This window comes from Eleutherodactylus coqui, chromosome 12 (assembly GCF_035609145.1).
Source record: "Eleutherodactylus coqui strain aEleCoq1 chromosome 12, aEleCoq1.hap1, whole genome shotgun sequence".
In the NCBI taxonomy this organism is placed as follows: Eukaryota; Metazoa; Chordata; class Amphibia; order Anura; family Eleutherodactylidae; genus Eleutherodactylus; species Eleutherodactylus coqui.
Genome location: NC_089848.1, coordinates 4,662,737 through 4,686,417, shown reverse-complemented (window position 1 = coordinate 4,686,417; position 23,681 = coordinate 4,662,737). Strand labels below are relative to the sequence as shown.

Genomic DNA, 23,681 nt, shown 5'->3' with positions numbered 1-23,681 from the left:
AAACACTTGTCTCTTTACTTTGTAAAAAAATTAAAAATTACACATGTGGTATTCCTGCGTCATAATGACACAGAGAAGGAAGTTAGTACATTATTTAACACCTTAATGACACAGACCCTTTTTTTCTTTTTTCCCCATTTCTTTTTTTCCTCCCCGTTTAAAAAATTATAACTCCTTTATTTATCCATCGATGTCGCTGTATGAGGGCTTTTTTTTTTTTTGCAGGACGAGTTGGATTTTTCAATGGTGCTATTTAAAGCTCCATATAATGTACTGAAAAACTTTTACAAAATTTTAAGTGGAGTAAAATGAAAGAAAAATGACATTCCGCCATCTTTCAGTGCATTTTGTTTCTACGGCACACGAACTGCAACATAAACGACATGAAAACTTTATTCTATGGGTCGGTACGATTACTACGATACCAAACTTGTATAGTTTTTTTTTTTTTGCTGTAGTACTTGTATTTTTTTTCAAAGACATTTAATTTTTTAAAATTATTTTCTGCTGCATCTTCTGCGTGCAATAACTTTTAAAATTTTTCCATCGATGTACTTGAGCAAGGGCTCATTTTTTGCGGGATGTCCTGTAGTTTACTTTAGTACTAACTTAGAAAACATGAGACTTTTTGATCGCTTTTTATTGCATTTTTCTGGGAGACAGGGTGACTGAAAAAGTGCATTTGTGGCGTTCTTTATTTTTTTTTTTCAAACTACGTTCACTGTACGGGGTAAATAATGCACTACTTTGATAGATCGGTCATTTACGGACACGGTGATACCAAATATGTATTTTTCTTTCATGATTTAGATTTTTTATTATAGATATGGCAAAAGGAGGGTGATTTTAACTTTTATTACTTTTTTTTTAAGTGTGAAAAAGTCGTGAAAAAGAAAAAAAAAATTATTACAATTTGGTATTGGCATAATCGTACCAGCCTGTAGAATTACTTCAATACATTATTTATACTGCTCAGAGAATGCAGTGGAAAATAAAAAAACATGCCAGAATTACAGATTTTGTTAATCTCGCCACTAGAAAAAAGGGAATAAAAAACTATCACAATTTTACATGTTCCAAAAAACTAGATAAATGAAGACTAGAGTTTATCATGCAAAAAACAAGGCCTTCTAGAGCAATGGTAATGGGAAAATAACATTAATACAGCTCTTGGAAGGTGGCGACGCAAAAGCAAACCTTTAAGAAAAAAAAATGTTTTAAATGTACAAAAATAGCAAAACCTAAAAAAACTGTATAAACCTGGTATTGCCGGAATCGTGCGACTCAGAGAATAATGTTATGTTATTTATTCTGCACGCTGAACGCCGTAAAAATGAAATCCAAAAAACAAATGGCAGAATTTCTTTTTTTTCCCCCAATCTCCCTACAAATTTTTTTACAAAAGTTATGCAATACATTATATATACCCCAAAATGATGCCATCAAAAAGTACAACTTGTCCCGCAAAAAACAAGCCCTCATACGACCGTGTCAATGGAAAAATGAAAAAGTTATGGCTCTTGGAACGCGACTGGAAAATGAGTTGAAATTAAACGATTAGACCATTTAAAAAACCTGCCCTGGTGGGTCTGAGAGGGTTGTAGGAAACCGCCACTCAAAGGGTTAAGGGGCTAATATTTATGAAATAATGTGACATTATAAACATGCATATAGCAGGCAGCGCCAATCCCGTAGCTCAGTGTAATGTACTGACACGTTGCCAGATACTAGAGACTGCGGTTTATTAGTCTCTCGTCATAATATGCAGCTGGTTTTGTCTATTTCCAATGATTGTAAGTTTAAGTCATTCAGACAGATTTACTAATATTGTCTAATAGTTACTGCAAACTTACACTAGATAGTCTTAAGATGTGCCAAATTATCACAGTGATTTAGGCCTCCATCACACAGACGTTTTTGTTTAGCGTTTAGCGTGGCCTTTTCAGCGCTGCGCTAAACGCTGTACAACCTTCCTATTCATCTCAATGGGGCTTTTCACACAAATGTCAAAACGCAGCATCTTCAATGCTGCGCTTTGACAGCAATGCATGTTCTATCTTTGGCCGTTTTCACTACGTCGACCATTGAAATGAATAGGCAGCGGTTTCAGCACTGTTAAAAACATGGCACATCTTGGTACCACCCTTTTGGACGGGCTAAATGCAAGATCTAGCTGCACAACCTTAAAAAATAAAAGGAATACTACCCTAGCTGGCGCCGTCGGGGTCCCTGCTGCTGCTCTCCAGAGCTCCAGGCCGGCTGCCGGGCATTTGTCAAGTCGACAAAGCAACTATTGCTAGTGATGGAGATTGAAATCCCCGCCTCCCAATGAGAGATTGCTCTAATTGGTTCAAGAGCTCCGGCTCCACCAATCAGAGCCAGCGATCCATGCACCAATCACAGCCATTCAATGAATGGCTGTGATTGGTGCATCTAGAGCTGGCTATGATTGGCTGAGCCTGGTGACACTCAGCGGGCTCAGCCAATCAGAGCAATCTCTTGCTGAGAACAGCGGCAAGGGACCTGGACGGCGCTAGCTAGGTGAGCATTGATTTTGTTTTTCAGCATCCTTGGCTGCATTCTCAGATGTGCTGAAAACGCAGCAAAAACATTGTCAAAAATGCATGACAATGCTGCTGAAACCGCAGTAAACGCAGCATTGAAAAATGCTGCATTTCTGCAAACGCCTGTGTGAGGGAGGCCTTGGTGTGGATGATAAATCTAGCACATCTCTGGACACTTTAGTCTAACTTTATATCACCTATTAGTTGACTTCATTTACACCAGTTTTTACACCAAAATTCTGCACATTTTTTTGTCGCATTTAAGCCATTGACCCCCTTTCACATAAAGCCGTACCCGCTTCCCATGAAGCAACACACCTTTTTCAGACATGGCAAAAAAAGTGTCTAAAACACATCATAAAATGTGGTGCAAAGCATGTAAGATAATTTCTGGTGGTTTGCATCAGAAAACGGACACATTTTCAATTATAAGGGTCCTTTTATACGGGATGATTGATGGGCGCTCGAGTCCCTGACAGTCGCCCCAGCGATAATCGCTCAGTGAATGGAGGCGGTGCGGGACGGAGTTCACTTCCACCCATCTCCATTCACAGTAAACAGGCAGTGGTTCATAGATAAACAACTACCTGTTCCACGGGCCGATCATTGTTTGATTTTTATGCCTGCAGAAACCGAACAACAAACGAATTATCGTTCAGTCGCTGCCGGCATTTTTACACTGAACGATTCATTAAGATTCCCACGACCCACCAAGAATCTAACTGATAATCGTTTAGTGTAAAAGCCCCCTAAATCCACCCCATTGTATGCAGCTTTCTCATTTTAGCACTTTTATTTGCATGCTTTGTAACTAACATTAAAGAGACTCCAATGGTCTCTGTTTTCTTATAACTCTTCTCAGGGTTGGGCCGGCCAACTAGAGGATCTTCTGGTGGGCTCAGGAACTTGTACAAATGTGAGGCCACAGAATCATTTCCTCTTCTTTCATTGACACAACTCCTTTAATTAAATCCTTCAGCTGTAACCTGTTCTTACTGCATGTTACAGTTGCAGCCAATCGCTGGCCAAAGTGGTGACCTCCGTGGTGTCAATATATCATCGTTGAGGCCAGTAATTGGGTGGAGTGGTCACATGTTGTACTATGGATTCGGGAAGCTTCCGCACGGCAATGGCAGGGGATTGGTGAATTTACACCGTTGTAATCTGATTTTTTAAAAATTTAATGAGGATAAACAAAGGATACTTTTTACACGGTCCGTTAGTTGCCTGAGTAATCGATCAAAAGAGCCATTACAGGCAACTTGTCCCATGTAAACATGGGACCTGGCAGGGCAAGTGAAAGAGAATTAGGCCTCCCTCACACAGGCGTCTGCAGAAACGCAGCGTTTTTCAACGCTGCGTTTACTGCAGATTCCGCCCGGTTTCAGCAGCACTAGCATGCGTTATATCAGCAAGGCTGCTGATGAAACTAAAAAAAATCTATACTCACCTAGCTGGTCAAGTTGCTGTTCCTGGTGCCACTGTTGGGACCTTGTGAAGCCTGCCAATTGCTCTTAGTGGCTAAGCGCCTCTGAGTGACAGCCGGCTGAGCCAATCAGAGCCAGCAATGGATGCATCCAATCACAGCCATTCAGTTAATTAAATGACTGTGATTGGACACATCCAGCGCTGGCTGAGATTGGCTGAGTGGGCAGTCACTCAGGGGCGCTCAGCCAATTAGGGCAATCTTTCCTTGGAGGCGAGAATTTCGAATTCCCGTCTGCAGAGAAAAACTTCCACTGCTGGCTGTCAAGTTCCGAGAGCGCCGCCGGGGACAGCGAGATCACCTATAAGGTGAGTATTGATGTTTACTTTTGACTCAGTGTAGCTAGGGCGTTTAGCGCTGAAACCGCTGCCCGTTCATTTCAATGGGTAGCACAGATCTGAAAAAAACAAAAATAGAACATGCAACGCTGTCAAAGCGCAGTGTTGAAGACGCTGCATTTTTAGCCTTGTTGTAAGCAGCCCCGTTAAAATGAATGGGAGCGTTGTACAGCGTTTAGCACAGTGCTGAAAAAGTAGCGCTAAACGTTGTACAACAACGCCTTTGTGATGGAGGCCTTACTCCCTTTTCGGAGTCACTTGGTTTTTAGCTTACCTAAAAACCAAGCGACTCTTAGCCTTAGTAAACAGGCAGTCCTTCATCTGTGAACGACTGCCTGTTTACTGTGAATGGAATAGATCTGTGGCACACTCCGCCTCCATTAAGTCGGCGAATATCACTCCTGCGTAAAAGCACAGGAGTGACAATTGCTTAAGTGTCAAACAGTCGTCCAGTGTAAACATGCCCAAATCCTTTAGTGACCTTTCACACGGGACGGAATAGGCCGCCGCAAGCCACAGTAAATTCCGCCCCCAAATCTGCGAGCCTACTGTAGAATTTGATGCTCGATTGAAATGGCTTAAAACCTGCCTGCAATTCCTCATCAAAATCTGCAAAATTTGGTGTGGATTTGGCTGCAACCTGCAATTCTGTACGTCGATATGCAGTCGACTCACTGTAGCAATATGTGACCATTTCGAGAGATATGGCCTTGGGTATGCCTCATAACATTTACATCTTGTACACTGCAACATTTTCTGTGGCTAACATTACTTTAATTTTTGTTTCAGGGGAAAAAGATGTGATCATATTAGGAGGATTTAGCCAACCGCCGGACAGCAATAACTTTGATTCTCTGAGAAAAGAGAAGTTTCAGAACTTGCTTCCAGCTAACACTTTTACCAATATCAGCACAAAAAGCCCTCAAGGCAACAAGTCCTTGGACAATATCTGGATTAGCAAGAGCTTGAAGAAAATGTTCACCGGTCAGTTCCAGAAGTATAAGTGTTATTTTTAGCAGTCAAAATAATTGACTCTCGGGGACAGGATGTAGTTTGTTTGGGAAGTTCCTTCCTCTACCAGTAAACTTACACATGTGACCGGCCTGAGAGTTGCCCACAATAACCCAACACATCCCAGCAGTACCATTATTGGTCTCCTCCTTTTTATATGCTCAGATTTCCTCTGTGTAGTTTTATAGTCACTCTTGGCCACTGTCCCTTAGATAACTTTGTTTGATCCAACATGGCCGTACTTCATCTTTCTTTCATGTGGAGATTCCCAGATGGAGAACATCATCTGTGCAGCAGGTTTGTCTTTGACCAATAATCATGGAGAATGGTGTATGAAGTGTTTTGTCCAGATATAAATAGTGCTAGTTGGGGATTATTAACTTGCCGTTCTCCGGTCCATGCCATGTACGTGGCCAATACTCTGGGTAATACAGGGTGTGTTGGGGCCTGTATTGTCACATCACCGGTGCACAGAGCATTTAGTGTCCCCCGGCACAACTCACATCGGATGGCCATGTGCTGTCTGAGCGGCGGGGGCAGTGAACATTGCATGTCCTACTCTTGTCAATGATACGAAGTGAAATAGGATATAAAGTAATGGTCCATGTGAATAAACGCTCATGTGAACAGCCTAATTAGATGTAACGGGTTTATGTGTGGTCCGTCAAATACACAGACCGCACACAGACAGGATATACACTCATCTGAATAGGCCCTAACAGAGTAATGGCACAAGAGTTCCAGGAATTGTTAATTCATGGAGAATACAAGTATTTACTAAGACGGACATGTAGGGAGAGCTGGTAGGTCCTTTTGTCCAGAGGCCTAACTCAGCAGGCTGATTTGTAGAGCTTGGGTAGCATTGAAGACTAGAGATGAGCGAGTAGTGTCTTAGCTGAGTATCTCCCCGCTCGTCTCTAAAGATTCGGGGGCCGGCGGGGGACCACATCTGACCGTGTGCTGCTGTTGTGGCTGCTGGGAGCAGTTTTGCACCAAAATGTTTTTTTTCATATCGTGCTCTGCAGGCTATTACAGCTATAGCGTTCTCAGTCTGCAGTCAATTATACAGAGTATAGGGGCAGTACTGGTGAGGCAGGGACAGTCGTAGTGTAGAATCCTGTCTACAAGAACCCCAACGGTCCTTCTTAGGGCTACCTGTGACCGTCTGCATTTTACTGCGTGGCTGCTGGGAGTTGTAGTGCTTCACTATAATGCAGCTAGGCCATTTTGCAGCCTTGCGTATAATTTTTTTCTGGCTGCAGTTTGCGTTACATAACCGCTGTCAGCCTCCAACTGTACGCCAATAGTTCCCTAATTTTTTTACACCGCTCTGTGTCTACCGTCAGCTTCACGCCTGACAGCGTACGGTGACACCCACTGATGGAGGGAAAGTCATATACACGCTATATAGCCTGTATTCTTTTTCAAAAAAATTTAAATACAAGCTCCTTGGTTGGGCTACCCCTGATCGTCTGAAATTTACTGTGTGTCTGGTGGGAGTTGTAGTGAATCCCTATTGCACGGCTAGGCCTGTTTGCAGCCTTCTGTATTCTTTGTTTCTGCCTGGAGTTAGTGTTACAATACCGCTGTCAGCCTGCAACTGTACGCAAATAATTCCTTAATTATTTACACCGCTCTGTGTCTGCCGTCAACTTGACGCACAGCGTGCGGCGCAGCCACTGATAGAGGGAAAGTCATATACACGCTATATAGCCTGCATTCTTATTCAAAAAAATTACTAGAAAAGCCCAATCGTTGGGCTACCCCTGACCGTCTGAAATTGACTGGGTGTCTGGTGGGAGTTGCAGTGCATCACTATTGCACGGCTAGGCCTGTTTGCAGCCTTCCGTATTCTTTGCTTCTGCCTGGAGTTAGCGTTACAAAACCACTGTCAGCCTCCAACTGTACGCCAATAATTCCATAATTATTTACACCGCTCTGTGTCTGCCGTCAACTTCACGCACAGCGTACGGCCACAGCCACTGATAGAGGGAAAGTCATATACAGGCTATATAGCCTGTATTCTTTTTTTTTTTAAATTACATTAAAAGCTCCTGCGTTGGGCTACCCATACCCGTCGGAAATTTACTGTGTTTCTGGTGGGAGTGGTAGTGAATCACTATTGCGCCGCTAGACCTGTTTGCAGCCTTCTGTATTCTTTGTTTCTGCCTGGAGTTAGCGTTACAATACCGCTGTCAGCCACCAACTGTACGCCAATAATTCCATAATTATTTACACCCCTCTGTGTCTGCTCTATTCGTAATCCACCATGCTGAGGGGTAAGGGTAGGGCTAGAGGATGTGGACGCGGGCGAGGATGCGGACGCTTAAGTGAGGGTGTGGGCACAGGCCGAGTTCCTGGTCCAGGTGAATCGCAGCCGGCTGCTGCGGGATTAGGAGAGAGGCAAGTTTCTGGGGTCCCCAACTTCATATCACAATTTTTGGGTCCACGTGGTAGACCTTTATTACAAACGGAGCAGTGTGAGCAGGTCCTGTCGTGGATGGCAGAAAATGCATCCAGCAATGTATCGACCACCCTGTCTTCTAAGCCGTCCACTGCTGCAACTCTGAATCCTCTCGCTGCTGCTCCTCCTTCCTCCCAGCCTCCTCACTCCATTAAAATGACACATTCTGATGAGCAGACAGACTCCCCGGAACTGTTCTCTTGCCCCTGCCTTGATTGGGAAAAAATGGTTCCTCTCTCACCTGAGGAGTTTGTCGTGATCGATGCCCAACCTTTGGAAAGTTCCCGGGGTCCGGGTGATGAGGCTGGGGACTTCCGGCAACTGTCTCAAGAGCTTTCAGTGGGTGAGGAGGACGATGATGATGAGACACAGTTGTCTATCAGTGTGGTAGTAGTAAGGGCAGTAAGTCCGAGGGAGGAGCGCACAGAGAATTCGGAGGAAGAGCCGCTGAACGATGAGGTGACTGACCCCACCAGGTTTGCTAAGCCAACTGAGGACAGGTCTTCAGAGGGGGAGGCAAGTGCAGCAGCAGGACAGGTTGGAAGAGGCAGTGGGGTGGCCAGGGGTAGAGGCAGGGCCAGAGCGAATAATCCCCCAACTGTTTCCCAAAGCACCCCCTCGCGCCAAGCCACTGTGCAGAGGCCAAGGTGTTCAAAGGTATGGATGTTTTTCAATGCGAGCACGGACGACCGACGAACAGTGGTGTGCAACCTTTGTCGCGCCAAGAACAGCCGGGGAGCCATCACTACCAGCCTCACCACCACCAGCATGCGCAGGCATATGATGGCCAAGCACCCCACAAGGTGGGACGAAGGCCGTTCACCGCCTCCGGGTCTCACCACTGCCTCTCCCCCTGTGCCCCAACCTGCCACTCAGATCCAACCCCCCCTCTCAGGACACAGGCACGAGCGTCTCCCGGCCTGCACCCACACCCTCACTTCCGCTGTCCTCGGCCCCATCCAGCAATGTCTCTCAGCGCAGCGTCCAGCTGTCGCTAGCGCAAGCGTTGGAGCGAAAGCGCAAATACGCCGCCACGCACCCGCACGCTCAAGCTTTAAACGTGCACATTGCCAAATTGATCAGCCTGGAGATGCTGCCGTACAGGCTTGTGGAAACGGAGGCTTTCAAAAACATGATGGCGGCGGCGGTCCCACGCTACTTAGTCCCGAGTCGCCACTATTTTTCCCAGTGTGCCGTCCCAGCCCTACACCAGCACGTCTCCCGCAACATCAATCGTGCCCTCACCAACGCGGTTACTGGGAAGGTCCACTTAACCATGGACACGTGGACAAGTACTGGCGGACAGGGCCACTATATCTCCCTGACGGCACACTGGGTGAATTTGGTGGAGGCTGGGACCGAGTCAGAGCCTGGGACTGCACACGTCCTACCCACATCCAGAATAGCGGGTCCTTCCTCAGGTCGGGTATCTGCGGCGGTCTATGCCACCTCCTCTAAACCCTCCCCCTCCTCCTACGCAACCTCTACCCTTCAATTAAGAAATGTGAGCAGCACGTCGCCAGCAGTCGGTGTGGTGCGGCGCGGCAGCACAGCAGTGGACAAGCGTCAGCAGGCCGTGCTGAAACTCCTCAGCCTAGGTGACAAGAGGCACACGGCCCCCGAACTGTTGCAGGGTCTGACAGAGCAGACGTACCTCTGGCTTTCGACGCTGAGCCTCCAACCGGGCATGGTCGTGTGTGACAACAGCCGTAACCTGGTGGCGGCTCTGCAGCTCTCCAGCCTTACACACGTGCCATGCCTGGCCCACGTCTTCAATCTGGTGGTTCAGCGGTTTCTGAAAAACTACCCGCACTTATCTAACCTGCTCAGCAAGGTGCGCCGCGTCTGCGCACATTTCCGCAAGTCCACCACGGACGCTGCCACCCTGAGGACCCTGCAACATCGGTTTAATCTGCCAGAGCACCGACTGCTGTGCGACGTGCCCACATGGTGGAATTCTATGCTGCACATGTTGGCCAGGCTGTATGAGCAGCGTAGAGCAATAGTGGAATACCAACTCCAACATGGGCGGCGTAGTGGGAGTCAGCCTTCTATATTCTTTACGGAAGAGTGGGCCTGGATGGCCGATATCTGCCAGGTCCTCGGAAACTTTGAGGAGTCTACCCAGATGGTGAGAGGCGGTGCTGCAATCATTAGCGTCACCATTTCTCTGCTATGCCTGCTGAGAAGTTCGCTGCAAGGCATAAAGGCTGACGCTTTCGGTCGGAACAGGAGACGGGGGAAGAGAGTATGTCGCTTAATAGTCAGAGCACCCTCATGTCTATATCTCAGCGCGTTTTGGAGGAGGAGGAGGGGGAGGAGCAGGAGGAGGAGGGGGAAGAGACAGCTGGGCCCACTGCAGACGGTACCCATGCTGCTTGCCTCTCATCTATTCAGCGTGTATGCCTTGTGGAGGAGGAGGAGATTCCTGAAAGTGATCTTCCTAGTGAGGACAGCGATGTGTTGCGTATTGGTACCCTGGCACACATGGCTGACTTCATGTTAGGCTGCCTTTCTCGTGACCCTCACGTTAGACGCATTCTGGCCACTACGGATTACTGGGTGTACACCCTTCTCGACCCTCTCGGTATAAGGAGAACCTTTCCACTCTCATACCTGAAGAGGAAAGGGGTTCGAGAGTGATGCAATACCACAGGGCCCTGGTGGACAAACTGATGATAAACTTCCCATCTGACAGCGCTAGCGGCAGATGGCGCAGTTCCGAGGGCCAAGTAGCAGGGGAGGCGCGGAGATCAGGCAGCATGTTCAGCGCAGGCAGGGGAACACTCTCCAAGGCCTTTGCCAGCTTTATGGCTCCCCAGCAAGACTGCGTCACCACTCCCCAGTCAAGGCTGAGTCGGAGGGAGCAATGTAAAAAGATGGTGAGGAAGTACGTAGCCGATCGTACCACCGTCCTCCGTGATGCCTCAGCTCCATACACCTATTGGGTGTCAAAGCTGGACACGTGGCACGAACTTGCGTTGTATGCCCTGGAGGTGCTGGCTTGCCCTGCCGCTAGCGTCTTGTCAGAGAGGGTGTTTAGTGTAGCTGGGGGAATCATCATGGACAAGCGTACCCACCTGTCAACTGCCAGTGCCGACATGCTTACACTCATAAAGATGAACAAAGTCCGGATTTCCCCAGACTTCTCTTCTCCACCGGCGGAGAGCAGCAGAACCTTATGATTCTTTTCGCTGCAACCACAGATAAAAGCACTCTTCTCTGTCACTGGGAAAACGGGTTATTTCTCTTTGTCAATCTGTCTCTGACTTTAGTCCTCCTCCTGCTACTCCTCCTCCAGAAACAACATGTCATCGCTCTGAACGGCCAATTTTTCTGTGGCCCAAAAGGCTCATCTACATCTACCAATATTTTTACAATTTTTCAAAGTTTCAAAAGTATTGATACTTTAACATGAACCAATTTTTTCAACAGTGCTGCCTACAGGCTCTGTTACAAATTAAGCAACAGTGAGCTGTATCTTTCAAAAAATATTTATGGGTTTCACCTGCCCTCTCGGTTGATAAATTTTTCAGAGGTACACTTGTACTCTTGGTACACTTATTTTTCGGGCCCACGCCTACACTCTTATCCAACTAATTTTTTCGGCCTTCGCCTATGCTCATGGTACCCAATGTTTCAGAGGTTGGCCTATACTATTACTACAGAAATTTTACTGGGGTCTGCCTGCCTATACTTGTGCTACAGGAAAGTTACAGGGGTCTGCATATACTGCTGCCACCTGAATGTTAAGGGGGTCTGCCTATACTTCTGCCACGTAAATGTTACAGTGGTCTGCCGATACTTCTGCCACGTAAATGTTACAGTGGTCTGCCTATACTTCTGCTACAGAAATGTTACTGGAATCTGTCTATACTGTTACTACGGAAATGTTACAGGGGTCTGCGTATACTTCTGCTACAAAAATGTTACTGGGGTCTGCCTATACTGCTGCCACGTAAATTTTACAGGGGTTTGCCTATACTGCTGCCACAAGCATGTTACTGGGGTCTACCTATACTGCTGCCACGTAAATTTTACAGGGGTTTGCCTATACTGCTGCCACAAGGATGTTACTGGGGTCTGCCTATACTGCTGCCACGTAAATGTTACAGGGGTCTGCCTATACTGCCACAAGGATGTTACTGGGGTCTGCCTATACTGCTGCCACTTAAATGTTACAGGGGTCTGCCTATACTTCTGCTACAGAAATGTTACTGGGATCTGTCATTACTGTTACTACAGAAATGTTACAGGGGTCTGCGTATACTGCTGCCACAAGGATATTACTGGGGTCTGCCTATACTGCTGCCATGTAAATTTTACAGGGGTTTGCCTATACTGCTGCCACAAGGATGTTACTGGGGTCTGCCTATACTGCTGCCACTTAAATGTTACAGGGGTCTGCCTATACTTCTGCTACGGAAAAGTTACTGGGATCTGTCTAAACTGTTACTACAGAAATGTTACAGGGGTCTGCCTATACTGCTGCTACATAAATGTTACTGGGGTCTGCCTATACTGTTACTACAGATATGTTACTCGGCTCTGTCTATACTGTTACTACAGAAATGTTACTGGGGTCTGTCTATACTGTTACTACTGAAATGTTACTAGTACTGGGTTCTGCCTATACTCCTGCTACTGAAATGTTACAGGGGTCTGCCTATACTGCTGCTACATAAATGTTACTGGGGTCTGCCTATACTGTTACTACTGAAATGTTACTGGGGTCTGTTTATACTGTTGCTACTGAAAAGTTACTGGGGTCAGCTTATACCTTTGCTACAGGAATATTACAGGGGTCTGTGTATACTATGGGTGCATTAAGTCTTCCCATCGCGGTGTTCTACCTATCTGGCCCCCCAAAAAACCCAGACTGACTAGGGCATGGATTGTGGGCCGAGGCCCACATGTATTTTCTCTCACGTTACCACAGCTATCCAGGGCACTGCAATAGGATTTCTTTATGTACCGTCTGTGGGTTCCTGGGAGCCACCCATGCTGCGGGTGCACACAGACTTCCCATAGCGGAGTTGTACCTGCCTGGCACTTTTAAAAAAACCCAGACTGACTAAAGCATGGAGTGTGGGCCGAAGCCAACATGTATTTTCTCTCCCGTAACCTCAGCTATCCGGAGCACTGCAATAGGATTTCTTTATGTACCGTCTGTGGGTTCCTGCTAGCCACCAATGCTGTGGGTGCACACAGACTTCCCATAGAGGTGTTTTACCTGTCTGTCCCCAAAACACTGACAGACTTGGGTAGAGTGCAGAGTGCAGATGGTTTACCCCTTGCGTTGTCGATGAGGTATCCAACACCGAAACAGAATGAGTAGTGTGTGGACACATGGAGTCACCATTGCTATGTCACTCGCAGCACCTTGGGCCACACAAGGTGTTTGCTGGGACAGAAGCTGACCCAGGGCCCGCTCACATACTTCCCACACCGAGTATTCCTGCATTGTGGAGAAGTGCTGGGCTGGCAGCTGAGTCCCCTTTATGCCCACTTTTGCAGCTCCTGACGGAGGTGGCACAGGATTGGAATGAAGATCGAATGTCAATCTATTATCAATTCTCCACAGCATTGTGGGCTATCGCCCCCCTTCACCCCCCCTTTTAAAGAGGGTCGCTGCCTGGCCCTGCCAACCCTCTGCAGTGTGTGCCTCCGGTCCCTCCTCATGGCAGACGCACTTATAAATAGACATGAGGGTGGTGTGGCTATGAAGCCAGCGTGTGGCCTGAGGGCAGCTGAAGGCTGCGCAGGGACACTTTTGTGTGCACTGCGTACGCAGGGTTGTGCAGGGGGGGGGGGGGGTGTTGGGCAGCATGTAACCCAGGAGTAGAGGCAGCGTTGTGTTCCGCAGGCAGTGATTGTGCTTGGTTGGAGGTAGTGTGGTGCCTTGCTAATGAGGGTTTGTCCAAAGTAAAAATTGTTAGGGGGGGGGCACTCTTGCCGCTATTGTTGCTTAATAGTGAGACCTGGGAATCTGATATGCAGCCCTGCATGTTGCCCCTCGCCTGCCCTATCCGTTTCTGTGTCGTTTCGATCACTTTCATAGGTTTTCCTTAGCGGTGCATGGGTCATATACAAAAATGCTCGAGTCGCCCATTGACTTCAATGGGGTTCGTTACTTGAAACGAACTATCGAGCATCGCGGAACGTTCGACTCGAGCAACGAGGATCCGAGCATTTTGGTGCTCACTCATCTCTAGAAAGCTCCTTTCCATTTTGTTTTTTGGATTAAAATTAAAGACAGAGAGCAGCAAACTGTATGGATTCTTTCTGCTTTCAGTGTTGTATGGATTTGTTTTTATCAGTACACTGCAAAGCAAAACAGGTGACTTCAGTGGGACAGGGAAGGGAAGGGAAGAGGAAGGGGAGGGAGAACCCCAGCCACCACCCACCAGCCAGGAGTGTGTATTGTGTGCATTGTGCTGGCTTGGAGGAAGAGCTCTGGCAGACCTTCCAGAGTGTAACTTGTGAAGTGTGCAATGACCTGCATATCAAATCAGCTACTGTAACCCCAAAAAGGTATTTGCATGCATGCATTAGTTCAGCTTCAGTTTGTCATCAGTCCAAATTCAGTTAACAACTGATCAGTTTTAAGAGGACTGCAAGTGCAGGTATGAAACCACCCTGAGGGCTCCTGCACACTGGCGATAAACTCGTGCGAGATTTGTGTGCTGTGAGACGCACAAATATAAAACCCATTCTTTAGAATGGGTTCATTCACATTTGCAATGTTTTCCAGCATAGCACCGCGTTGCGATGCTGTGCAGAAAACAATTCACAACATGCTCTTTCTGTTAGCGATATCGACCATTGTCTTCAATGCGGCCGGCGACAGCAGCGCCGGCCTCATTGAAATCAATGGGCGAAAACCGCCTGCGGGGCCCGATATCGCTCTCGCCAGTGTGCAGGAGCCCCTATTTTTTTGTTCTTGCATTGGTAGTTGGGCACATACTTTCTCATAGTAATTGGGTGATAAACTATGTTGGCAATACTCTGTTCTGCTGTAGCAATGAAATATTGATAAAATGACAAATATGCCCTGCAGAATCTAGACAAAACGTAAATATGCAACCTACTGTCAGCTCCGAGAGCCGCTAACGATCTTTTCTTCTCTGCAGGTTATTCTCTAGTGGTGAGAGAAGGACTAACAAATCCGTGGATTCCAGATAACTGGTCATGGGGAGGGGTAGCGTCAGAGCATTGTCCTGTACTGGCAGAGTTTTACCTGGAGAAAGACTGCAATAAGAAGGAATTAGCATCGAAAGCAAATGGTGTCACTGTGGAATGTAACAAAGCGAATTCTAAGCATGAAAGATAAAAAAAGATGAATGTAGCTCTTCCGTCTCCCCCTAGAAGCAGGGGTTACTCCCCGTATACTGACTGTACTGTGAACCAGAAATGCTGCACCCGCATAGCGCAAGTAATACCATTGGGATCCACATGTTCCATCACCAGTGATGTCAACAAGCGGATGTCGTAGAATGCTGCTTCCTCTAACCGCCCGCTTCTGCTGCCTGTGTGCCATACGCAGGCCATGAATGGAGTAGAAAGAAAATGTACCAGAGAGAGACTTTTATCCTCCGACTGAGGGGTGCGGCAATAATACAAGACTGTATAAGACGACCTCTAACACTGTCAGTGATTATTCTCAGTTACATTAATAAGGTTACCTGGCGATCGCATGCTTTTTTTTAATATATGTTAAGACCATTTTCAACTTTTTAACTATGCACTTTTAACCACTTTAAAGCTACTGGAGCCAGACGGCTAAATAATGTGATGAAACAGCTCTTCAAATAAAATGCACTCGGAGTATGTTTATTTAACACAATGTTACTGTTCTTCATTGGTGCTCAAGATTAATGATCTTTTCTGCATAGATAGCCTAATTGTAATAATGCCAGATAGATTGGGGCTGTTGACTCAATGGTTATGATTACAGGAAGTTTAGAAGTCATAAGAGCCATAAGCAGCCTTTAGAGTCCAATGGAGCCATCGCTTCTTAGAAGCAGTTTAATTCCTATTTAATACTTTTGCAGGAAATCACCACCCGCTCTCTGCCCTTCCTGCCTTTATAAACCTCCTATAACACCAGATAAAAGCCTGGTGCACGGCGCAAACGTCCAAAAAAATGCTCACTGACAAATAAGAGAGGACAGTTTTGTATTTAAATGAAGCTAGCAATAAAACTCGTTTCAACGCAAGAGAGCCTCTTCATCAGTTAGGCCTAATGCACATGCCCGGTCCGGATTCCGCCTGCAGAATCCTGCACGGAATCCAGCCCTGACCGCAGCGGATGACCCTGCGTACCTGTCATCTTCGCCAGTGTCCGCGTGGACTGGTCTTCTTCCGGCTTCTCTGTACTGCGGATGGTCCACATGGCTCGTAGTCAGACATGCGCAGTACAGATTTTTTTTCAAACTCCTGCTTTTTCCATGGAATCCGCACTCCTTCCGCAATGTCAATTGCAGATGGGCCACGAGTCGGATGGCCTCCATTTACTTCAGTGGAAGCCATCCGTGAGGGAACCACATTAAAATAGAGCATGTCGTGATTTTTTTTCATCCGCGAACGGAAACCGTAATTGATTTCTGCTCGTATACATGAAGAATTATTTTTCCATGGCATCTTAGAAAGGGTTATTGCAAAAATCTGTCTGTGTGCATGAGCCTTACACTGATAGTAGACAGCATGTAGCTGCAGGGGGAGAAGGGGAAAGAGGATTGCTGGAGCTACTTGCTGTTCCTCTTGCCCATACAGCTACATGTAACTGATGAAGAGACTCTCTTGCGTTAAAGCGTGTTTTATTGCTTCTTCATTGAAATACAAAAGTGTCTCCTCTTATTTGTCATACGAGCACTTTTTTGGAAGTTTGCGCCGTGCACCAGGCTTTTTATCCGATATCATACGTTGACCCTTAGGGGAAGGCGATTCACCTGGTTGGCAGTGCCTCCGTTTCACCCCTGACGTTACCTACTGCCTCCAACTCACTCTCCACTTACTTAAAACCTCCTGTCGTACCTTCCAACCCAAGGAATGTAAACTACTGTCCATAGGTTATGGGTGATTTAACTGTTCGGGAAAAGCTGATCTCTCTCTCCCGACTACAAAATTTGCAAATCCTACTTTTAGCAATTGTGTGTGAATGTGGGGGCATGAAGTCTTAGTTATTACTAGAGATGAGCGAGCACCAAAATGCTCGGGTGCTCGTTACACGAGTCGAACTTTTCGCGATGCTCGAGGGTTCGTTTCGAGTAACGAACCCCATTGAAGTCAATGGGCGACCCGAGCATTTTTGTATATCACCGATGCTCGCTAAGGTTTTCATTTGTGAAAATCTGGGAAATTCAAGAAAGTGATGGGAACGACACAGAAACGGATAGGGCAGGCGAGGGGCTACATGTTGGGCTGCATCTCAAGTTCCCAGGTCCCACTATTAAGCCACAATAGCGGCAAGAGTCCCCCCCCCCCCCCCAACAATTTTTACTTCTGAAAAACCCTCATTAGCAAGGCATACCTTAGCTAAGCACCACACTACCTCCAACAAAGCACAATCACTGCCTGCATGACACTCCGCTGCCACTTCTCCTGGGTTACATGCTGCCCAACCCCCGCACAACCCAGTGTCCACAGCGCACACCAAAGTGTCCCTGCGCAGCCTTCAGCTGCCCTCATGCCACACGCTGGCCTCATAGCCACACCACCCTCATGTCTATTTATAAGTGCGTCTGCCATGAGGAGGAACCGGAGGCACACACTGCAGAGGGTTGGCATGGCTAGGCAGCGACCCTCTTTAAAAGGGGCGGGGCGATAGCCCACAATGCTGTACAGAAGCAATGAGAACTCCAATCCTGTGCCACCTCCGTCAGGAGCTGCAAACGTGGCCATAGCAATGGGGAATCCATGTGCCACACAGTATTCATTCTGTCAAGGTGTCGCATAGCTCAATCCACACTGCAAGGGGAAAGCCGTCAGCTCTCTGCCCCCTACCCAAGTCAGTCAGTGCCTTTGTGCCAGACAGGTCAAACACCGCAATGGGAACTAAGTTTGCACCAACAGCATAGGTGTGTCCTAGGAAACCCAAGACATGAACAAAAAATTGATTTGAGCGGCCAAGCATGGCAGACTTGCACCGCGCCCACGGCATAGGCCTCGGCCCACAGATTCAGCAATCCTAGGCTGGAAGCAGACTTTCACTGCACCCAGGACATAGGCCTCTGCACAAACCCTCAGCAATCGCGGGCCTACAGCGGACTCCAAAGCTAGCGTAGCTGTGCACGTCTCATTAGCGCTGTATTGCTCCTGTAGTTTGTCCCAATGCAGTGCCCCGGATAGTAGAGCTAACGTCAGATTAAATACAGGTGGGCTTTGGCCCACACTGCATGCCCCAGTCAGACCGGGGTTTTTTATAAATAGTCACAGGCAGGTACAACTCCGCAATGGGAATTCCGTGTGCACTGACAGCATGGGTGGCTCCCTGGAACCCACCGGCGGTACATATATAAATCCCATTGCAGTGCCCAGCACAGCTGAGGTGACGTCAGGCTTAATGCAGGTGGGCTTCGGCCCACACTGCCTGCCCCAGTCAGACTGGGGTTCTTTATAGGTAGACACATGCAGTTACAACTCTGTGTGGACCGACAGCATAGGTGGGTCCCAGGAAGCCACCGGCGGTACATAAATATATCCCATTGCATTGCCCAGCACAGCTGAGGTAACGTCCGATTAAATGCAAGTGGTCTTCGGCCCACACTGCATGCCCCAGTCTGACCGGGGTTTTTAATACATAGACACTGGCAGGTACAAATCCCTAATGTGAAGTCCCTGTGGACGCACAGCATGGGTTGCTCCCTGGAACGCATCGGCGGTACATAAATGTATCCCATTGCAGTGCCCTGCTCAGCAGAGCTAACGTCACATACAATACAGGTGTACTTCGGCCCACAGTGCATGCCCCAGTCAGAGTGGTAATATGTACCTTAACAGTAACCGCGTTGGTGGGAATGTGGTGGCGACTGCGGACCTAGTAGCGCGGTTTTATTTAGTTGGTTTTCGGAAGGTGGCCAGGATTAAGTGGGCCGTGGCGGGGGGATGGGGGGGGGGGCTCTCTTGTGTCGGTAAAGGTGAAATTCTTGGACTGCCACCAGACAGACCAATGTAAAGGTATTTGGCAAGAATGTTTTCATTGTTGGAGGAGGAGGGGGATGTTTGTGAGGCACTACGTGTCCTCTCCACGTGTCCGTGGTTATATGCACCTTAACAGTAACCGCGTTGGTGATAAATGGCCTCGCCACCATCATGTCTTTGGGAAGCCTCCGTTTCCACACCCCAGTGACATAGCATTAGCAGCGGTATAGGCAGAGCCCAGAATTAGTTACATTTCAGCGGTAGCATTAGGGACAGGCCCCAGTAACATATCACTAGCAGCATTATAGGGGGAGCACAGTCTTAGTTCCATTTCAGTAATAGTAGCAGTCAAGACAGGCCCCAGTAACAATTCCGAAGCAGCAGTATAGGGGGAGCACAGTATTAGTTCCATTTCAGTAGTAGTAGCAGTCAAGACTGCCCCAGTAACAATTCCGAAGCAGCAGTATAGGGGGAGCACAGTATTAGTTCCATTTCAGTAGTAGTAGCAGTCAAGACAGGCCACAGTAACATTCCCGTTGCAGCAGTTTAGGGAGATAACAGTCTCTTTCACATTTCAGTAGTTGCAGTATAGACAAGGCTCCAGTTACATTTATGTAGCAAAAGTGTGGGCCAACCCCACACACCTTGCTGTAGCATGAGTGCAGGCGAAGAACATAGAAATTACTAGGATTACACTGTAGGCGAGGGCCCCAAAAATTGGTGTACCAACAGTACTAATGTGCCTCAGAAAAATTTCCCATGCCCAACCAAGAGGGCAGGTGAAACCCATTAATCGCTTTGGTTAATGTGGCTTAATTTTTAACTAGGCCTGGAGGCAGCCCAGTTAAAATAAAAATTGGTTCAGGTGCAAGTTTCAACGCTTTAATGAGAATTGAAACGTATAAACATTGTTTACAAAAGTAATATGACTGAGCCTTGTGGGCCTAAGAAAAATTGCCCGTTCGGCGTGATTACGTGAGGTTTCAGGAGGAGGAGCAGGAGGGGGAGGATGAATATAATACACAGATTGATGAAGCAAAAAGGTCCCCGTTTTTTATGGTGATAGAGAACGATGCTTCCATCCGCGGGTGCAACCTACGTATTGTTTAGGTACCGCTGCTGTCCGCTGGTGGAGAAGAGAAGTCTGGGGAAATCCAGGCTTTGTTCATCTTTATGAGTGTAAGCCTGTCGGCACTGTCAGTTGACAGGCGGGTACGCTTATCCGTGATGATTCCCCCAGCCGCACTAAACACCCCCTCTGACAAGACGCTAGCCGCAGGACAAGCAAGCACCTCCAGGGCATACAGCGCGAGTTCAGGCCACGTGTCCAGCTTCGACACCCAGTAGTTGTAGGGAGCAGAGGCGTCACGGAGGACGGTCGTGCGATCGGCTACATACTCCCTCACCATCCTTTTACAGTGCTTCCGCCGACTCAGCCTTGACTGGAGAGCGGTGACACAGTCTTGCTGGGGAGCCATAAAGCTGACAAAGGCCTTGGAGAGTGTTCCCCTGCCTGCGCTGTACATGCTGCCTGATCTCCGCGCCTCCCCTGCTACCTGGCCCTCGGAACTGCGCCTTCTGCCACTAGCGCTGTAGGATGGGAAGTTTACCATCAGTTTGTCCACCAGGGTCCTGTGGTATAACATCACTCTCGAACCCCTTTCCTCTTCGGGTATGAGAGTGGAAAGGTTCTCCTTATATCGTGGGTCGAGCAGTGTGTACACCCAGTAATCCGTAGTGGCCAGAATGCGTGTAACACGAGGGTCACGAGAAAGGCATCCTAACATGAAGTCCGCCATGTGTGCCAGGGTACCTGTACGCAACACATGGCTGTCCTCACTAGCAAGATCACTTTCAGGATCCTCCTCCTCCTCCTCAGGCCATACACGCTGAAAGGATGACAGGCAAGAAGCATGGGTACCCTCAGCAGCTGTCTCTTCCCCCTCCTCATGCTCCTCCCCCTCCTCCTCCTCAATGCGCTGAGATATAGACATGAGGGTGCTCTGACTATCCAGCGACATACTGTCTTCCCCCGCCTCCGTTTCCGAGCGCAAAGCGTCTGCCTTTATGCTTTGCAGGGAACTTCTCAAGAGGCATAGCAGAGGAATGGTGACGCTAATGATTGCAGCATCGCCGCTCACCATCTGGGTAGACCCCTCAAAGTTTCCAAGGACCTGGCAGATGTCTGCCAACCAGGCCCACTCTTCTGTAAAGAATTGAGGAGGCTGACTCCCACTACGCCGCCCATGTTGGAGTTGGTATTCCACTATAGCTCTACGCTGCTCATAGAGCCTGGCCAACATATGGAGCGTAGAGTTCCACCGCGTGGGCACGTCGCACAGCAGTTGGTGCACTGGCAGATTAAACCGATGTTGCAGGGTCCGCAGGGTGCAGCCTCCGTGTTGGACTTGCGGAAATGTTCGCTGAGCCGGCGCACTTTTCCGAGCAGGTCTGACAAGCGTGGGTAGCTTTTCAGAAAGCGCTGAACCACCAAATTAAAGACGTGGGCCAGGCATGGCACGTGCGTGAGGCTGCCGAGCTGCAAAGCCGCCACCAGGTTACGGCCGTTGTCACACACGACCATGCCCGGTTGGAGGCTCAGCGGCGAAAGCCAGCGGTTGGTCTGCTCTGTCAGACTCTGCAGCAGTTCGTGGGCCGTGTGCCTCTTCTCTGCTAAGCTGAGTAGTTTCAGCACGGCCTGCTGGTGCTTGCCCACCGCTGTGCTGCCACCCCGCGCGACACCGACTGGTGGCGACGTGCTGCTGCTGACACATCTTGATTGCAAGACAGAGGTTGCGTAGGGGGAGGAGGAGGGTGGTTTAGTGGAGGAAGCATACACCGCCGCAGATACCACTACCGAGCTGGGGCCCGCAATTCTGGGGGTGGTAGGACGTGAGCGGTCCCAGGCTCTGACTCGGTCCCAGGCTCCACTAAATTCACCCAATGTGCCGTCAGGGAGATATAGTGGCCCTGCCCGCCTGTGCTTGTCCACGTGTCCGTTGTTAAGTGGACCTTGGCAGTAACTGCGTTGGTGAGGGCGCGTACAATGTTGCGGGAGACGTGGTCGTGCACGGCTGGGACGGCACATCAGGAAAAGTAGTGGCGACTGGGAACCGAGTAGCGCGGGGCCGCCGCTGCCATCATGTTTTTTAAAGCCTCCGTTTCCACAAGCCTATACGGCACCATCTCCAGGCTGATCAATTTGGCTATGTGCACGTTTAACACTTGAGCGTGCGGGTGCGTGGTGGTGTACTTGCGCTTGCGCTCAAACAGTTGCACTAGCGACGGCTGGACGCTACGCTGAGAGACATTGCTGGATGGGGCCGAGGACAGTGGAGGTGAGCGTGTGAGTGCAGGCCGGGAGACGGTCGTGCCCTTGTCCTGAGAGGGGGGTTGGATCTCAGTGGCAGGTTGGGGCACAGGGGGAGAATCAGTGGTGCAAACCGGAGGCGGTGAACTGCCTTCGTCCCACCTTGTGGGGTGCTTGGCCATCATATGCCTGCGCATGCTGGTGGTGGTGGCTCCCCGGCTGATCTTAGCGCGACAAACCTTGCACACCTCAGTTCGTCGGTCGTCTGCACTCTCAGTGAAAAACTGCCACACCTTTGAGCACCTCGGCCTCTGCAGGGTGGCATGGCGCGAGGGGGCGCTTTGGGAAACAGTTGGTGGATTATTCGCTCTGGCCCTGCCTCTACCCCTGGCCACCGCACTGCCTCTTCCAACCTGTCCTGCTGCTGCCCTTGCCTCCCCGTCTGAAGACCTGTCCTCAGTTGGCTTAGCAAACCAGGTGGGGTCAGTCACCTCATCGTCCAGCTGCTCTTCCTCCGAATCCTCTGTGCGCTCCTCCCCCGGACTTACTGCCCTTACTACTACCTCACTGATAGACAACTGTGTCTCATCATCATCGTCCTCCTCTCCCACTGAAAGCTCTTGAGACAGTTGCCGGAAGTCCCCAGCCTCATCCCCCGGACCCCGGGAACTTTCCAAAGGTTGGGCATCGGTCACGATAAACTCCTCTGGTGGGAGAGGAACCATTGCTGCCCAATCTGGGCAGGGGCCCGAGAACAGTTCCGGGGAGTCTGCCTGCTCCTCAGAATGTGTCATTTTTATGTAGTGAGGAGGCTGGGAGGAAGGAGGAGCAGCAGCCAGAGGATTCAGAGTTGCAGCTGTGGACGGCGTAGAAGACTGGGTGGTCGATAGATTGCTGGATGCACTTTCTGCCATCCACGACAGGACCTGCTCACACTGCTCATTTTCTAATAAAGGTCTACCGCGTGGACCCATTAATTGTGAGATGAATCTGGGGACCCCTGAAACTTGCCTCTCTCCTAATCCCGCAGCAGTCGGCTGTGATACACCTGGACCAGGAGCTCGGCCTGTGCCCACACCCTGACTTGGGCCTCCGCGTCCTCGCCCCCGTCCACGTCCTTTAGGCCTACCCCTACCCCTCAGCATGGTGTATTACGAAATTAGCAGAAACACAACGCTGTAATTAAATGTGCCGCCTATTGGCCTGTGGTTGGAGGCTGACTTCGCGTACGTAGCACACTGCAGAGCAGGAAACAATTATGCGCAAGGCTGGGTATTAATTCACCAACTACTACACCCAGCAGAGACGCCGTAAACGGAAGGCACTGACAGGCAGGCCAAATCTTGTATTTTTTTGAACTTTTTGG

At 48.8% G+C, this 23,681-nt stretch overlaps 1 protein-coding gene across 1 annotated transcript in view; it reads left to right on the top strand.

The window, feature by feature from the left end:
* The window catches only part of EEPD1 (endonuclease/exonuclease/phosphatase family domain containing 1), a 179,575-nt gene extending 163,876 nt beyond the window's left edge, over positions 1-15,699 (top strand). The window contains exons 6-7 of the mRNA XM_066585616.1: positions 5,178-5,372; positions 14,997-15,699. Coding sequence (XP_066441713.1) covers positions 5,178-5,372; positions 14,997-15,196 — 395 coding nt within the window. The 3' untranslated portion in view covers positions 15,197-15,699. The remainder of the gene's footprint in view (positions 1-5,177; positions 5,373-14,996) is intronic.
* Positions 15,700-23,681: the final 7,982 nt, after the last annotated feature.